Raw genomic sequence first — 19,005 nt, 5'->3', positions numbered from 1 at the left:
ATTGGGTAAAATATTAATTAATGTAGTAGAATGTTTGGTCATTAGAAGCCATAGTTTTGAGGAAGTTGGAGAGGTTAATCTTTTCCTCTGAATGAGACCCTAACGATTACAGCTCTATGGTCTTAGCATAGTGATAATTTGGTGAATAATCAGGGTAAATAATTGAGTTTGTCATATACATTAAAGTTATTTGGAAACAGCAGAACTGAAAAGGTAATGAGAGTTTTGTGACTGCCATTATTAATTTACAGAATTCTTTACCAAACAGCTATTCTAGGCATAGTACAACATGCAAAGACACACTACACAGTCTAGAAATGTTTCTATATTCTTTTCAATAGGAGAGATCAATCATAGGAAGCAATTAGAGAAGACTTTTCATTTGTGGTTAAAAAAAAATCTGAATATACTATTTACCCTAAGAGAACAATTTCTTAAACATTAATTACATATTTAACTACAAATGATTGCATAACTCCAGATAAGACATTGTCATGCTTGTAGTGACAGAAACATTCAGCTGCCCAGCTAGCAGTGTTTGGATTTAAATATATCTCTAACCACATGAATCAGTTACATAAACATTGGCTAAGCAGAGTTGTTTCTAAGTAAAACTTACAAGAGTGAATTGCTAAGTTTTCTTCCTCCACTTGATTCAATTCTGCTTGACTTTCAATTATATCTGATTTTCTCATGTTCTGGGTTATGCTAAAATATTCAGGTATTATTTATGTAGCAAGAAATGTTTGTATTCTTCCATGTTGCAAAGATACATATAAATTTATGTATAAAAGAAAGGACTATTTTGGGTATGTTTACTTAGAAACTTGGAAGTTTGGGATGAGTTGTTTAAATTTGCCAGTTTTAAATTTTTTAGAGATTAAAACTATATGACATGAAAACCTCTGCATTAGGTCTGATGGAAATCTGAAAATGTTATAAGCAAAATCAATAAATATCTTTTACTTTATTTGTAAAGATTTTGCTAAGTTTGATTGTTATATTTATATACATTTTCCTGCTATGTGCTTAATGCAACATCTATATGTTAATCTTAATATTTATTGATATTTTAAATGATTGATATTCCCTAAATTCTTTATTAGACATGCATGTTTATATTTCTTTTATATATTCACATAATCAAATCAATGACTTTTAAGGGAAACCTCTGTTTAAAAGGTGTTCAAAGTATTTATAACTTCAGTACTTATCTTAAAGTACTAGATGATTTTTAAAATGGCACAAGGCTACCTACATCCAGTTGTTTCACAGGCTCTCCCTAGCTTCTCTTGTAAAATGATGAATTGTTCTTTATTTCCTCTTTATTTGGTTTCTTTATTTCCTCTTTATTTGGATTGGTGGGTTTCCTTGATTCAAGTGGATTATATTTGTAAAGTGTTCTGGCTTCTTTTGATGCAAGAGAGCCTATTTCTTCCAGCATAACCCAAATCATTTGTTAAATATTCATTGTGTGTTCATGGTAAATATTCATTCTGGCAAATAATTAGGAAAAATAAGCTAAAACTTCCTGTCTAATTTGGACTTTGCTTTCAATCCCTCAATTTATCATTCTGTGTTGATATTGGGGGTTTCATCTTTTGAATTCTAGGCACTTTTCCAAGTTCACAGCATGTAGGAGTTAAGTAGTAGAAACTTAGAATTTTAAACCCTTGGAGTGTGTTAAAATTTTTTTAAGGCTTGTAGTCGTTATTATAATATCATGCTTTATATTCTTACAATAGAAGAAAATAGTTTTCCAAAGTGAAATTTGCAATTTATACTGATGGTGATTTAAATCTTTCCAAATCACACAATTCAAAATTAAGATAACTATTTTAGATGATGTCGACGAATTATCTTCCAACTATGCAATATAATTTTATATTGATTTCATTCTGTGGGATAAATGAGGTATAGGATGTAATACTTCACAGCTTATTTGTATCTTATTTCAAATTCAAAGCAAGGCCTCATTAGCAAAACAGAATTTCCTTCGTTTTTATGGAGGTTTAAGTTGCCTCCTTTTGTGTAAATTGTTTGCATAATCGCACAAGTGACAAGAATATTTTGATCGTTTCAGAAATAATGTCCCATTTCAATCTGTCTATTTCTCTTTCCTCTAGTTAACTTCTTCTTCCACTACCTCTGAGCAGCTTGCCTGTAAACCACCTGCTTTCTCCTTTGTTTCTCCAACTAATCCGAACGCACCACCCGACCCAGTTCACCTCGAGGGAGCCTCTGTCCTAGAGGAGTTCCACACTAGGAGGCTGGATGTCGGTGGGGCCGTGGTGGAAGAATCAGCTACGTATTTTCAAACTACCGCTCACTCTACACCCTTTTCTGCATCGAAGGGCACCTCCTCGACGTTACTGTTTCCCCATTCCACTCAACTATCAGGTTCTAACTTACCCAGTTCAACTGCGGCAGATCCAAAGCCTGGACTGACCTCTGAAGTTCTCAAGAAGACAAGTTTAACCTCGCATGTCCTTAGTCGCGGAGAAAGTCCGAGAACCTCTTCTCCTCCATCGTCCTCCAGTGCTTCTCTGAAGTCGAATTCAGCCTTGTACATACCAGTCCGCATTGTCACGCATTCACTGTCTCCGAGCCCCAAACCATTTACCTCCTCTTTCCACGGCTCTTCTTCCACCATCTGCAGCCAAATGTCATCTAGTGGAAATCTTTCAAAGTCAGGGGTAAAATCCCCGGTGCCTTCCCGGCTTGCCCTTCTCACTGCCATTCTCAAGTCAAACCCTTCCCACCAAAGACCCTTTTCCCCTGCATCCTGTCCCACCTTCTCTCTCAACTCCCCGGCCTCTTCCTCGCTCACACTTGATCAAAAAGCAAAGCAGACCCCACCCACGCCTAAAAAATCTCTCTCAAGTTGTTCCCTGAGAGCCGGGTCTCCAGATCAAGGGGAATGCCAGGTTTCTGAGTTGACCCAGCAATCTTTTCACCTGCCTGTTTTCACCAAGTCTACCCCACTTTCTCAGGCGCCCTCCCTCTCTCCTACAAAACAGGCTAGTAGCAGCCTTGCTTCCATGAATGTAGAGAGAACACCATCACCTACTTTGAAGAACAATACCATGCTTTCCCTGCTACAAACCAGTGCATCAAGTTCTGTGGGTCTTCCTCCTGTTCCACCAAGCTCTTCTCTTTCCTCTTTAAAGAGTAAACAGGATGGTGACCTCAGGGGTCCAGAAAACCCCAGAAACATTCACACCTACCCTTCTACATTAGCCTCCTCTGCATTGTCTTCTCTATCTCCTACTATTAATCAAAGAGCTACGTTCTCTTCTTCAGAGAAATGTTTCCATCCTTCCCCAGCTCTTTCAAGCCTGATAAACAGATCTAAAAGAGCATCATCCCAACTATCTGGCCAGGAGCTGAATCCTTCAGCTCTTCCTTCACTCCCTATCTCCAGTACTAGCTCTGCCTCTCTTCCCAACTTGAGGTCCTCCTCTCTCCCTCGTGCCAATCTGCCCACCCTGGTGCCCCAGCTCAGTCCCTCAGCTCTGCATCCACATTGTGGCAGTGGTACCCTGCCTTCAAGACTTGGGAAATCTGAAAGCAGCACCCCCAACCACAGGTCACCTGTTTCAACCCCATCACTTCCCATATCTCTAACAAGAACAGAGGAGCTGATTTCACCTTGTGCATTGTCCATGTCAACAGGCCCAGAAAATAAGAAATCAAAGGTATTTTTTGCATGTTGCATGGTGCATGCTTATTTTGAAACAGGGAAGAATCTTTTTTTCCCCCCAAGGCAGAAATCAATAATTATAGTATTAATTGTGCCTCTACAAGAAGGAAGAAAAAGTGCAAGAGGGTACCAGGACTTGGTATATTTGAATGTGTAAATGAATTATAATCTGTATAGAATTATGTGTTTCAGTCAAATTATTTGATTTTGAAAATCCTCTTTCTCTGCCTAATGTCTTATATCTATGACTCCAAGAGTATTATTTTTCCTCAGGCATAATATGAGTTATACCATTGGCCCTAATGACAGAATTAAAAGAAAATAGTTGAGATTCAGGACTATGATATGTTTCTGATGATTTATTAACAGGGACCCTAGCATCCATCCAAATATCCTGTATTGATGGAATAGTAGACAGGATTAATATAAAATGGAATATTATCTTAGATCCAGGCCTGTGACATATTCAAGCCCATTCTCCTAGCAGAAGGCAACTCTACGCTAAGGCATGCTGGCTTCCCAACTATTCTCAAGTAATTCAGATTGTGGATCACCCACACCCAGAATTTGATAGCTGTTATATCAATAAAATAAAACAATTAAAGTGCCTGCATAAGAAGGGGTGGTGATTTTCAGCTCAGTACATTGAAATAATGTCGTTTTAGAGCTTTGAAATACCATGGAGAGTGTGTTTCACTATCACTTTACAGATGATGAATGTCATGTTGAAGGGATAAAGTGACACTCATTATCTTGTAAATGATGTCACAATACAATTCAAGTCAAAAGCATGCATTAAATACCTACTATGTGTATACCACTACACTAGCTTTCTTTGGAGTGTGTGTGGTTTCTTTTAAAGGGAAGTAAGAGATTTTTTTTTTTTGTCTTAGAACAATTCAATTTTAATCAGTAGAAAAAACATACACAATTTAGAGAGGCTATATACAGTTATTAAATCTATAATACAGCTAGAAAACCAATATAAGGCAAAATTAAATGTGTAAGTCAGATTATAAATAATCACCAACTGAGTTCAATATAACAGGAGTAATGTGATGGAACATGATTAGTAAGGGAAGTTATAAAAAAATGTCAGGCCTGTCGGAAATATTTAGGATTTAACTTAATGAAGAGGAAAGAAGTTGGCATTTCAGAAATGGAAAACAACCTGACCAAATATACAGAAGATGATCCCAGAAGGCTGTGTGTGGAGACATAAGACGATTGGCCTTATAATCTGATAGTAATAATAGCAGCAATATCAAATGCTTTCTGTGGGTCAGGAACTATGCTAGTATATAAAATAGTTGAAAAATTAATTAAAATAGATTACATCAGTTAAGTTTTATAACTATATGAAGTTGATAATACTATTTTCCCTATTTTGTACACCAAGAAACTGAAGTTCAGTGAATAATTGTCCAGGTCATGGGTCTGTTACGGAGCTGACATTTATATAATATTAAGTCTGTTGATTCTTGAAGCCATGTTCTTTTTTACCACGATTTATTGCTACAAAGAAATAACTCATGTTAGCGATTTAGCCTGACTTTATAATTCTCATGAAGAAAATCATTATTAAGGAATGATAACCAGAATTCCCAATTTATATAATTTTGGGTTCATTTACAAAATGTATTAGAGATTAAGTCCTTGCATTTTAAACATTCAAAGCAAATGAGATGGATACAATTTAACTTTTTCTGTGATTCTAAATTGAAAATCCTACTTATTTGAGGTAAATTAACCTGTTTATTATATTTTAAATACATATATGTGATTATAAAATGTATTTGTAGAGTATTTAAAACTAACTGATAATCTAACCGTTACTGTTTCCTGAGTGCATTAACTATCATTTTTTAAACCATGCTGCCATATACTTATTCTTTTTGTTTTGTGAAAAGTGATTTTACTCTAAAAACTTTTTCAAAGCATTTCTGTGTGTGTTTCATTGCACTTTATGCTTTCTCCTGTTTTGCATATAGTCAGAGAGTTGGAAGAGGGTGAGCCCCAAAGAGCTTTTGATACATTAAAGGCCTGTTTATTGAAGACCTATTGTTTTTGGGCTTTCTTCTTGCACCCAACATTGAAAAATTTTCAGCATTTGCTTTTTACTTTGTAAAACATTTCCAAGTAAAGAAATGCATGGTAAATTTGATGAACAGGAAAATAAGAAGAATGATTATAATTTAACTACCAGTAAAAATATCAATCGATTTCTTTGAACAGAAAAATAAAGCTTCTTATCATGGGTAAAATTTATAATAACTTCTGCAAAAATAGAATAGAATGGACTATGAGACAGTGCTATTCTTTTTCATGTTTATTTCCTCCTTGCATCTTGCTATATTATCTCTTTAGGTAAAAATCAGAAAGTTGGCCTACTTTTTTTATTGCAATCTATTATTTTCAGAAATAGTATCTTGAGTATAAAAAACGTATTAAAATGGATGTGGAATAGATAAGTCTTACCCCGATCTCTTTTGATGTTTGACTAGTGTTTAAATTGGTAACATTATTTTATAGAATGATAGAAAGAAATAGACAAAAGCTGTGTGATGTCGAAGAATTTATATGCTTTCATGGGTTGTTTCTTGTCTTGCTCCTTCCAGTGTGGTGCTAAGCTGAGCACAGGGCTCTTTTTGAAATCAAAGAACTTTAGATTTAGGTCAGCTTTACTCACTCCCAGATTCTGAAATAATAGGAATCATAGAATACAGATGGCATCTAATTAAAACATGAATGCTTGAAGGATATTAGTTTGAAGTCTGGGCCCTACTGTCCTTTGATATTAAAATAAAATGGATCGACCATAGTCTGTTGAGCTAAATTCAGATATAAAGTGTGTTTGATATTTCTTTTTCATAGATAAAACCTTAAGGTTCTGAATCTGCTTGCATTTGTGTGATATAATCGCTGTGATATGTTAAATTTGGATGTAGTTTAAAATACTATTTCACATTATAATCATTGCTTTAGACAGGATGGGTCTGAATGCTGCTCAACCTGCCTTTTTTTTTTTTTTTTTTTTTTTTTGAGACAGGTCCCACTGTGTTTGTTGCTCAGGCTGTAGTGTAGTGGTATGGTCTTGGCTCAACCTCTGCCTCCTGGGTTCAAGAGATTCTCCTGCCTCAGCCTCCCAAGTAGCAGGAATTACAGGTGTGCGCCATTGCATCTGGCTAATTTTTATATTTTTAGTAGAGACAGGGTTTTACCATGTTGGCCAGGCTGGTCTTGAACTTTTGACCACAAGTGATCCACCTGCCTTGGCATCCCCAAGTGCTGAGATTACAGGTGTGAGCCACCATGCCTGGCCTACTTTTTGATCAACATCTATATTGCCTGAGACTTTTTTTTTCCCTTGGAAAAGACTGGATATTACAAAATTCACCCAGAGTTGTGTCTGGGTCCCCAGTCTGTTTTGCCCTCATTTATGAAGTAATTTAAATTTTTATCCTAGTGAATTATTATGGTGCTCCATGTGGAAATTGGGATAAGCATTATATCAAAGCCTCATAGAGTCTGCCACTTACTGAAGATAGTCTGAAGATTAGTTCCAATTATAAAGAGTCTCCATTGATGGGCCTGCCCTGGACTTAAAGCTATTTGGACACATAGCTTATTTAGGGATCAAGATGAGAGCTATTTTATATTTCATAAAACTTTATAACTGGTGTTTTATTCACAAAAGTCTCCTTCCTTTAAGACATCAAAACATTCCCAAATACATCACACTGAAAACTTAGTGGCAGCAGTCTGTATGTGACTTTCTCCATTTCTGCAGAACCACATCTAATTTGGAAAATGAGCAATATGGAATGTGTCTGCACGAGCTAAAATAGTTAATCTGGGTTCAAGCAAATCACTCATTCAATAAATATGTATTGATGACCTAAAAGGTGTGCTTTTCAAAGCTGTGAGGATATTGCAACAAATAAAATATGCAATGATGCCTGTTCAAAGACACTTTATATTCTTTGGTGGAAGAGAAACAATCAACCATAACCCCTCCAAATAAGTAAATTATCGTGTGTGTCAGAAGGTCATATGTGTCATGGAGAAATGGATAGCCCTGATTCTCAAGGGAAATAGAGAAGGGATGGTGTCACAAGTTACGTTGGGGTATTGGGATAGGTTTCTTTGAGAAGGTAAAATCCAAGGAGGTGATACTCCTTAAGAGAGTATAGCGAGGAAAATGCTCTGAGGCCAGAGAGTGCTTGACAGGTACAAAGAACATATTCTAGGCTAGCAGTGAGGAACAGGTTGCTGAGGTTGTCAGAGGGAGATGTAGGTGGGAGTCGGATCCTGTAGGAGAGTCTTGTGGACCACTCTTTAGTCTTTGATTTTTACTTTAAGTGAGACGGGAAGTCTTTGGAGGGTTTCAAATAGATAAGTGACAGTCTTAACTATCTCACTGCTAAATAAGAATAGACCATGAGCGGGTGAAAGTTTAAGTTGGGAGAACTTAGAAGTCTATTGCTACAATCTAGGGAGTGACGATGGTGGCTATGCTCAAGTTATAGCAGTGGAGGTGACGATAAGATTTCCATTATGTTTTGTAGGTAGAGTAACAAACATTCACCAAACATCAGAGCCACTATGTGAAATGAAAAAAAAATCAGCTGAAACTAGACTTATGTGCCTTCTTATTTTGTTTTTCTCTTTTTATCTCACTGTCATTTACTCCACTTCCTTCACAAAGTTCTTGGGAATCCTTGACTTCTCAGGCTTCTTTCAGCTATGCTATCTGTTACTGGGCCTCTATACTGAGCAGTTCTGTGTGCCACTCCTGTGCTTCTCTCCAGCTAGCCTCTCTGAATTGATCCTAGTAATGGTTCACACTCAGGTGTTCAATGATTGACAAAAGCTTGTCTTCCTCTCCAACCCCGCACTCCCTGGGGGGATTTGGATTTTTTTTTTTTTTTTTTTTTTGAGGCAGTGTTTCGCTCTTGGCGTCCAGACTAGAGTACAATGGTGCAATCTCGGCTCACTGCAACCTCTGTCTCCCAGGTTCAATTGATTCTCCTGCCTCAGCCTCCTGAGTAGCTGGGATTACAGGCACCTGCCACCATGCCTGACTAATTTTTGTATTTTTAGTAGAGATGGTGTTTCACCATGTTGGCCAGGCTGGTCTTGAACTCCTGTAGATGATCCGCCTGCCTCTGCCCCTCAAACTGTTGAAATTATAGGCATGAACCACCGCGCCGGCCAGGATTTGCATTTTATTTTATTTTATTTTTATTTTTATTTTTTAAAATTATTTTTTATTATTATACTTTAAGTTCTAGGGTACATGTGCATGACATGCAGGTTTGTTACATATGTATACTTGTGCGATGTTGCTGTGCTGCACCCATCAACTCATCAGCACCCATCAACTCGTCATTTACATCAGGTATAACTCCCAATGCAATCCCTCCCCCCTCCCCCCTCCCCATGATAGGCCCCGGTGTGTGATGTTCCCCTTCCCGAGTCCAAGTGATCTCATTGTTCAGTTCCCACCTATGAGTGAGAACATGCGGTGTTTGATTTTCTGTTCTTGTGATAGTTTGCTAAGAATGATGGTTTCCAGCTGCATCCATGTCCCTACAAAGGACACAAACTCATCCTTTTTTATGGCTGCATAGTATTCCATGGTGTATATGTGCCACATTTTCTTAATCCAGTCTGTCACTGATGGACATTTGCATTTTAATTGAGGGGAGGGTGCAGTTTAACTCAAGAGACTGTCAAAGGAAAAAGCAGGAATCAAGATAATGCAGCAAATGTTACAGGTTCACATCATGAAGAAAAATGACTTCAAAAATCTGTATTAGAAATGTTCTCAGAGCGTGCTTGGAGTGGTGGAAGAGGGTCTTTAATTAGCAAGGCTTGTCTAGGACTTGAACCATAGACAAAGCACTAAGGATTTGTGTTTTTTCATGTCTTTGAATCTTATTGTAATTTTCAATTAGATATTTCAAGTCAACAAATATTTGCTGAACATCTCTTCTCTGCCAGGTTTGTATTAGGTGTTGAAAATAAAAGGACAAATAATATAAAATCTCTCCCCTAAAAGTTCTAGCAGGCAGATAGGGATGGCAAAATATTATAATAAAATGAAATAAAATTATGCATTTAAGGTGTTAGAGAAACAAAAAAATAAATGAGGGCTGCAGATTGGTCCTGGGAAGGGACTTGTTCTGGGAAGTTTTCTCAGTTGCTACCTTGCCTATCTGCTTTGCCAGGCAGTTTTTGACAGTTATATCCTCTACCTCTAGCTTTTCCATTATCAGGATCATTATAGATTGTGCTCTGCCAGTAATCCAGATATAAGGAAGTGTCTGGGCAATCTCCTATGAATTGGATTAGGGATTGGTTGAGCTTTCATCTCAGGACTGATGTCAAGGAGATTCTGACTCAGGTGAGACAGACACGATCACTGAGGAGCAGAAAGTGTACATGTAGAGTGATGCTCTCATCTCTGCCCAGGAATGCTTCTGGAAGAAGTTGGACATGATGGTAGTGAGGCTCTTCACCATGGTTTCCTCATCCTATTGTTTATATAATCCACGCTTCTTTCATTTACTGCACTGGTCCCCAACCTTTTTGGCACCAGGGACCAGTTTCATGGAAGACAGTTTTTCCATGGATTAGGGGGTTGGGGATGGTTTTGGGATGAAACTGTTCCATCTCAGATCATCAGGCATTAGATTCTTATAAGGGACATGAAACCTAGATCCTTTGCCTGCGCAGTTCACAATAGGGTTCGCACTCCTATGAGAATCTAATGCTGCTGCTGATCTGGTAGGAGGCAGAGCTTAGATGGCCATACACACTTGCCTGCTGTTCACTTCTTGCTGTTTGGTCCAATTCCTAACAGGTACTTTGTTGTGACAATTGAATCTAGGGATTAGGGGCCCCTGATTTACTGCACTTAAAGTGTAACTGTGAGTCCAAACCCCTGATCCTCAAGGCAACTAACAGTTCACTTTAAGACCTCATGGATCTTTATTACTAGAGCCTGTGGTGGAATTTTAGGCATCAGCAACAGGATATATGACTTTGGTGGAAAATATTTTCTGAAGGGGCAGAATGTGTTCTTGCTATCCTTACCTTCTAACCCAGCATTTATATTGCAGCTAGCAACTAGCATTGCTTATAAACAGGATTAGCTCTGGTAAACATAAGTAATAAAATGCCATTTTGTTTTCCAAACCTAAACGTTGACCTGCACCATGCAGAAGATATTTAAGAAATATTTATTGAATGTTAACTGAAAGCATAGATTAGAAATTGGAGAGAACCAATAGGTATTATTGCATCGTTTGCCAGATTTAGGTTTAGGCCCGTCATTTTTACCTCCTATGATTAGCTAATGTTTACTCTAACCCTGTAATTCCACATTAGAATGATTAATAATTTTAAGCCAAAAAGGAAAATGAATGAATTTGGTTTAGCACCTGGAAGCCTTGAAATGCTTAAGAGGAAATGTGTTCCAAATTAGAATAAAAAATTCATATTTAGATTGAGTATATATTGTTAAGAGAACCCAGAGGAGAGAGTGGACTCAAAACATGTCTTTTTTTGGCAACACATGGGAATTTTAGACTGAAAAGGAAAGGGTACGTATGTCTTAGAGGAGTAGTGCATGTCATGTAGTAGGTACTCAATAAATACTTCTTGGCCAGGCATGGTGGCTCATGCCTGTAATCCCAGCACTTTGGGAGGCTGAGGCAGGAGGATGGCTTAAAACTAAGAATTCAAGGCAAAGCTAGACACCATGGTAAGAAACCATCTCTACAAAAAAATTAAAAACAAATTAGCTGGGTATGGTGCCACATGCCTTTCCTACCAGACACTCTGGAGGCTGAGGTGGAAGAATTACTTGAGCTCAGGAGGTAGAGGCTGTAGTGAGTCATGATCGCACCATGGCTCTCCAGCCTAGGCAACAGAGAAAGACTGTCTCCCCACACCACCACCCCCCCCCCCAAAAAAAAAAAGAAAAAGAAAGAGAAAAAATTTCTTGAATAAATATGTTAGTTGAACATCCATAAACAGATTTACAGGATCAGTTAATGTCCACCAAGTTGAGAGAACCCAGTGGCAGGAGCTCCTAGTCCTTAGTATATGATTTGAGTGAAGATAAAAATGACACACCTAACAAAATGTTTCATGAAATAATCCAAAAATTCTTATCTTCATTGCTTACAATGACAAACCCAATCTAATCAGATAAAACTTGGTAAAGATAATGCCTAAAGCCCTATTTTTGGGTCTAAAAAAGTATAAATAAGCATAAATATAGGATGGAGTTAACGGCAAATGTTTTGAAAAAAGATGAAAGGATTAGGAATTTAGGTGATAGCCTACTCAGTGTGATCCAACAATATGAAATAACTCCAACCTCCTTTCTTGCATATTTTAAAACTCTCCACAAAAACTAAGGAGATGATCCCAATTATTATCTTCATTACATTAATTGAGTTTATTGTCAATATCATGGAAGTGATGATTATATTTTACTGTGTGCTAAAAACACATCTAGGTAAACACTTTTTATAATTTTAAGGAATATTATCAGAGGAGAGCAATGAGGGTAGTGGAATTCTTCACTTGAGTATCAGGGAGTTGGTGAAGGAAGCAATATAATTATGTAGAAAGAACTCTTGGCATGAGCCATGATTTCAAGAGGGGGGAAATAGGACCAATGAGATAAATTAGTAGGAAGCATATTTTGGCTCAATGTAGGGGAGAATTTTGTACTAATTCTAACAATTAGACCTGAATGTGCTGCCTTGGGAAGCAAGCAATTGTTCATTTGGCTACTAAACAGAACAGAGATTCATGTGTCAGATGAGGGGGTTGAACCAAATCACCTTCAATATCACTTCTTATTGTAAGATTCTGTGACATTTTGTGTGCAATAACAAGATATGTCTCTGTACAGGCTTTCCCAGCTATATTCTTTAGGGAAGTTGAGGATAGGAGAACAAGCACTGTAAATGATTGCACATCCTGAAATGAGAGGCAAGGGCATTTGTAGATATGTGCATAGTTGTTGGGCTAGAGTGCCTGTGTCCAAATTCCAGCCATGACTTACATGTACTAGCTGGTGACCTTCAATTAGTTATTTAACATTTCTGTACCTCAGTTTCCATATATAAAATGGGGATAGTATAGTATCTACCTAATAGCTTTGTTGTGACAATTGAGTGAGTTAATTCACATGAAGCTTTTAGAATGGTACCTGGCTCATAGTGATTGCTAGATACTGTTATGTTTGCAACTATAATTACAATTAACTGTTCATGAAGACATCATAGAGTGAGATGGTATATTTTATTCTGCATTACATGTATGCTTATGTATTCTTTGGAAAAAAATATTATAGAGAAAGCATGTATATTGGACACAGGCAGGCTCTTTATGAGCTGCGTGATCTTGGACAAGTCATTTTTCTTAATAACTCTCTAGTTATAGGGCTTCTATAAAATTAAGTGAGTAATAATAATAAATGTCAGCATAGTAATAAATGTCAGCTCCTACTGCCCATGGAAAGATAGTATTTCAATTTCAATTCTTATTCAAATATCTTTTTGTCTAGAGACCACAGCAGGGCAGGGTCAATGTAGCAACTTAGGGCTTGAAGTGACCTGAGACATCTTCCAGCAATTGCCTCTCATGCAGAAGATGGGAGAGTAGGTTCCTTAAGAGTTGAGAGGCTTGCAGAAAGCCATATAGCTTCTTCCTATGGGAGAAGAGCTATATGGTGGAGGGAAAGTGGAAGATAAGTAAATACTCAGAGTACATTTTTTGGGAAAAAGTGTGTAGCTTCTGAGCTCTTGTGCACTTTTAGCTGGGTGTGTGTTTGTGAAAGAGTGTGTGTGTGTCTGTATGTGAGTACGTATATATATGTATATATTCATGTGTATGAATAAGAGTGTGTAAGTGAGCATGTGTTTGTGGGTGACTGATTATCTGGCTAGTGTGATAATGCCACTTGCTGGCATGCAGGCTTTTTCATTATCTCTAGCTCAGTATACCAAGAAAAGAAGGAAAACAGTAAAAAAGAGAATGCATCCTGCTGTTAGCTGGATGCTGACTTTCTTTTTCTAGATCTGGCACTTTGATTCCTCACAACTTCAACTTTTTCCTAAGGAAAATGAATGTGCCAGTCTCTTACCTTCACCACCCCACTTTAATGAAATTTCCTTCAATTACATCTATAAAACCCAAGGCTTAATTTTATTTGATGACACTGTCTTCTGCAGACACTTTGGTTTTCTTTTGAAGACACTAAGAGAGCCTGGAGCTCTGTGCCGATTTCCTCACTGGTACTGGCCACTGGGGAAGCTGCCTGAGACAAGGGCATCTGAAGGGACAGGAGCCTTGAACTCAGTTAATCAGCTGGAGACCCAGAGCAGTATCAAAACTGAGTTTTTGATTATGCATATTTATCCTGATTTCTACAGCTTCCTCATGCTCGCCCCTCTCCCCCAAATATTCTACAACACTGAACTATTTTATTCTGAGTTGTACTTAACACTTAGGAAGTTTTAACGTTTGCTTCATTAACATAACTGTTAGAAAGTGCAGGGGATGATGAGGTTTAAAAAATGAGTTTAAGATCAAGCGTGTGTACTTTTGGTTTTTCTTTATGGGGTTACATTGCTCATATTGTTTATGTTCAAATTATTGACTACTTTGCTGCTTGCATAAAAAAATGGCTGCTAATTTTTATGTATTTTGATCTTTGTTTTTATGGATGATGCAAGAAAATGATCAAGAGCTCAATTACACTTACTGGCATAATATTTGTTAATTGTGAGACTGTTAAAAAGAAACATGCCTTTGAGGATCAAGCAGAACCACCTCCTGTCCTCTTGTATAGAATAGTACTCCTATGGGGGAATGCTGCTAATGAAAAATTTATATATAACTTTGTGTAAAGGAAGTTTTTAAGTTCTGAAACGGAGTGGCATATAATTGCCTGTAATCTCTAGGCTGGTATTTTACTGTGGCACTTCTTTGCTTCTCATTCTAATACAATATTAACATGGTAAGCTAATTGTTTCTGTCAGAAACAAGTTGTTCAGCATAATAACCATTTTCTTCATTTGATAACGTGTCGTTTAACTTGGTAGAACTGTCTGAAAATTATGTCATGTTCTTTCCCATTTTCATATCTACTCTTGCTTTCTGGTTGCCCATTCTAGCAATACAAGACCAAGTCAAGCTACAAGGCTTTTGCAGCAATCCCTACAAACACATTGCTTTTGGAACAGAAGGTCAGTGTTGGCTCAAAAACAGTGAATTTTACGTTTCTAATGTGATTTTTAAAATGTTTTCTAAAATTTCTGTTGGGAAGATTTCTGTTTTAAAGTTCTGCCTTTACTAAAATAATATTCCGTTCTCAGTTTAGGATGATGTGGTGAAAACATTTTGGTGAATATAATTGTAGTAGACATTATTGGTTTATCACTAGAGGCTGAATATGAGCCTAGAGATGTTTAATCCACTGTCAAGCTGCTTTGGGAAACTTGATTCAGATTTGGATAAATCCTTCTTCTTTGGAATTTTAAATAATTATTATATTCAAAAACTTTCATATCAAGAACTTTCATATGTATCCATATTGATCAAAAGAATTGGGGTAAAATGGGATTATTTGTGAACAGTTGGCCACATTGGTTGTTGACTGGTAAATACTTGGTGACTAACAGTGGCTTCCACCATTCCATCTTAATACTGATACTCAGATATTATAGCTGAGTATTCAACTCAGCCTCATAGATTCCATTGTGGACTAAACCTCTTCACACATCCATTCTTGCCATCCAGTGGTCCCACTTTCATCAACAGAAGGGAAGACTGAGATGACGGTCAGTGACCCAACTGCTTTCACATGGCTCCAAGAGATTTTTGCTTTGCTATTAAGGGTCATTTATAATAAAATTATAGGTTGTTACGTAAGTAGGTAAATTAAATTAAAGCCTCCTGTTTAATAAGTATGTTATGCATGTTTAAATGAAAGCCAAATAGAGTTATATCAGAATCAAAGTGAAATGACTTACCAAGTCTGTGAAATTATCCATTTCATATATTACTTTTATGATTATGTATTTAGTCAATTTATTTCTCAATGCACTAAGTCCATTTTTTTCTGTGTAATTATGGAGTTTCAAGACTGTTACTATCATTTATCAAAACGTTGTTTGCCAACCAGGTGGCATTTTGATCACTGGTTTATAAATCTACATTCTTATTCTTTTAGCATGATCTGAAGAGTAAAACCTTTGTATGATCTCTTATCTAATAAGCAGGAATTGTTAGTGGGATAAGTAGTGTATAGGTAGACATTAATTCCAAATTATATACAGGTAGTGTCCAATCTATGTTCTGTATATGTAAGTGCTTTGAACTGTAGGTTCACTAGGCTGCAGGAAAATCTGCAGCTTTTTCCCTAGCATCTCTCCTGAATTTCTACCCCTTATTGCCTGTTAAAAGGTGAGATGGGACTAAAACACGGATTTCAGGAGACTTCAGGAGGTTGTGGAAAGGGACACTTTTCCATTGCCCCTTATTCCACACTTTAGGGCCATAATGGTGGGAGATGGTGGCAGAGTTCCCACACCACAGACTCTGCCTATTTTGGATGACTATTTCTGGAAACTTGTCACAAGTGTGTGCTTTCACAGATGTGGGAGAATCACTCTCCATCAGCAGTGAGACAAAGAGGAGTTAAGGAGCCTGCTTTCATCCTCATCCTTCCCTCATACTTGTCTCACCTCATCTAGGCACATTCTCCTGGAAATATGTTCTGCTACTATGTAAATTTCCTATTTAGAAAAATGAAAGTTAATCTTTCTGAAAGTCTTCTGTGAGATAAGACTAGATGTCAGTACTGTTTCCAGAATCTCTGTCCATTAGGATTGTTTCCAGAATTCTCTTCCAATTAACTAAATTATAGAGTTTATAATGTATTCATTAGTCAGTAAAGATGAAGAGTCATTAGTTTAATTTCCAATTTTATTAGAAACCCATTTCATAAATGTGTATGGTGGTATTGATGTATATTTAACCTATTATACAAGTTCATGTGCAAAAGATTTTGTGTTTTTAATTTTAAATAAAACGTTCTGTAGGAAAATTATTTCTATTTTTAGTACGAAATATAAACATGACATCTAAATTTAAAATAATGTTATTCCAGAGGGGGCTGAATATTTGTATAAGTACTAATGTAGGTTATTGTCTCTTGGCTAGTATAGTTTTTGGACCATAAACATTTAACTTATTCAAAGGTCTCAGATGTGATATGAATTTTTTTTCTTTAGGCCCTTTATATTATTCCACATATTTTCTACAGGCTTTCCCATGTTATGTGTTCCTTAATAAGAAACTTTACTTTGTAAGAATTTTAAAATATCAAAGCCTTATCTAAAGATTTTATGAGTTACCTCCATTTTCAGTGGTATTTTTTGAATGATATTGTATTGCTCCTTTCGGTGTTACAGTTTTAAAAAATAAATCTGGCAATTTAATCCTTTACACCCATCTGCATATACAATAGACTTTATCTTAATGCCGTTGAAATCAAAGGGATTTATTTCTGAATTGAGTGGGAAAATTAGGACTATAATCTTGAGGAACTCTTCTATTTATGGAAGAATAAAAATCTTGCAATATTTTAAATCACAGAAGGTTTTCTGAGATCTCTTTGATATAACACAGAACACCACAATTCAGGGGTAGGGTAATGTTGTAGATTCATTATAATACTTGGCTAGGGTCCATGCTGTGGAATTCCTTGAAGCTGGAGCTAACAAAAATAATTCATGTCTTAGCTATTTCAACAATTATCTCTCCAATTGGATTATACCCATGGTGGGTATCTTATGCCACATTCTGTTCTACAGCATATAGTATAATCAATGAGAAATGAGATTTACTTTTTAAAAAATAATGCTATTTTTAAAAACAAGATTTTCTCCGAATTGAAATACAAGCATCTCTTGTAATGAGACATTAAGCTCTCATTGAATTACTGGATTGGTTTCAGTTTTAATCAACCCTGGATGAAGCCCATCATTTTTAAAAGAGTACACTTTGTTGGCAGGGAACATGAGGTTTCTGGTACTTCTGTTCTGTAATTTATTGTCCGCATCAAAATTTAAATTTATATCTTATTCCATATTCTATCATTTTTCCCCTGTGAACCTTTAAGAAGGAAGCATTTGTAGCTTAAGTGTTAAATAAGGATTTATAGGGAGAGATAAATGTAAGGTATGATTTTTATTGTGTTGGCTTCATCAGGGTCTTTGGCTTAACCTCCTGCCAATAATCATCTTCTCGAAGAATCACATGAGGATGAAATACCAGTGATTATGAAGTAATCAGATTACATTGTGACTGTCCATAGACTTTATTACATTATGTTCAACAATATACTAAGGTCTGTAGATAAAACAACTTTGATATGGACTTTATTTTTAGTCTTTGTATTAGTCTGTTTTCACTCTGCTGATAAAGACATAACTGAGACTGGAAAAATAAGAGGTTTAATTGGACTTACAGTTCCACATGGCTGAGGAGGCCTCAGAATCAAAGGCACTTCTTACATGGTGGCAGCAAGAGAAAATGAGGAATAAGCAAAAGCAGAAACCCCTGATTAATTCATCAGATCCTGTGAGACTTACTCATTATCATGAGAACAGCAAGGAAAGACCGGCCCCCATGATTCAATTACCTCCCTCTGGGTCCCTCCCACAACACATGGGAATTCTGGGAGCTACAATTCAAGTTGAGATTTGGGAGGGGACACAGCCAAACCATATCAGTCTTGATGTGTATATTGCTGTCTTTTTCAGAGAATGTTAAAAGTCTCTCTTTCATTGACTAGTTTTTCTTCTTATCTGAGTCTGACAGCAATAGGTAAAAACTTAAAATTAAACTGTTTGGCACATATTAATATTCCAAATAAATAGATTATTATTTTTATCATGTAATTGTTAAAGGAGGAGAGAATGAATGAAGAAGTATTTCCATAAAATCAAAGAATATGCACCTTTATTGTCTTACCAATGATTAATATTTTTCCATGAAAATATAAATTTTTTCCTTGAAAGTAATTTAAATTCTCTGTTTCCTTCCTCATAAGTATTTCTGAGCATAAAATTAGGGCTGGGGCTAGGTACAATGTTCCTAATAAATGGCATTACTGTCTGCCATTTTCATGATACATTTGATTCATAAGAAGTGTGTACTTGACAGAAGAATTCTGGAGCAGCTCAGTTTTATATACAGCAAAAAAT

General features: G+C 36.6%; 1 protein-coding gene across 50 annotated transcripts in view; it reads left to right on the top strand.

Moving 5' to 3' along the window:
• The window catches only part of MLIP (muscular LMNA interacting protein), a 258,639-nt gene that overhangs the window by 122,636 nt on the left and 116,998 nt on the right, over nucleotides 1-19,005 (top strand). For 39 of the 50 annotated variants that reach the window (XM_074037778.1, XM_074037772.1, XM_074037795.1 and 36 more), the window contains 2 exons: nucleotides 2,127-3,698; nucleotides 14,908-14,979. In XM_074037778.1, coding sequence (XP_073893879.1) covers nucleotides 2,127-3,698; nucleotides 14,908-14,979 — 1,644 coding nt within the window. The remainder of the gene's footprint in view (nucleotides 1-2,126; nucleotides 3,699-14,907; nucleotides 14,980-19,005) is intronic. The other 11 variants (XM_074037809.1, XM_074037806.1, XM_074037812.1 and 8 more) reach the window with 1 other exon arrangement.

Source organism: Macaca fascicularis, chromosome 4 (assembly GCF_037993035.2).
Source record: "Macaca fascicularis isolate 582-1 chromosome 4, T2T-MFA8v1.1".
NCBI classification, from domain to species: domain Eukaryota; kingdom Metazoa; phylum Chordata; class Mammalia; order Primates; family Cercopithecidae; genus Macaca; species Macaca fascicularis.
This window is presented reverse-complemented; position numbering and strand designations above follow the sequence as displayed.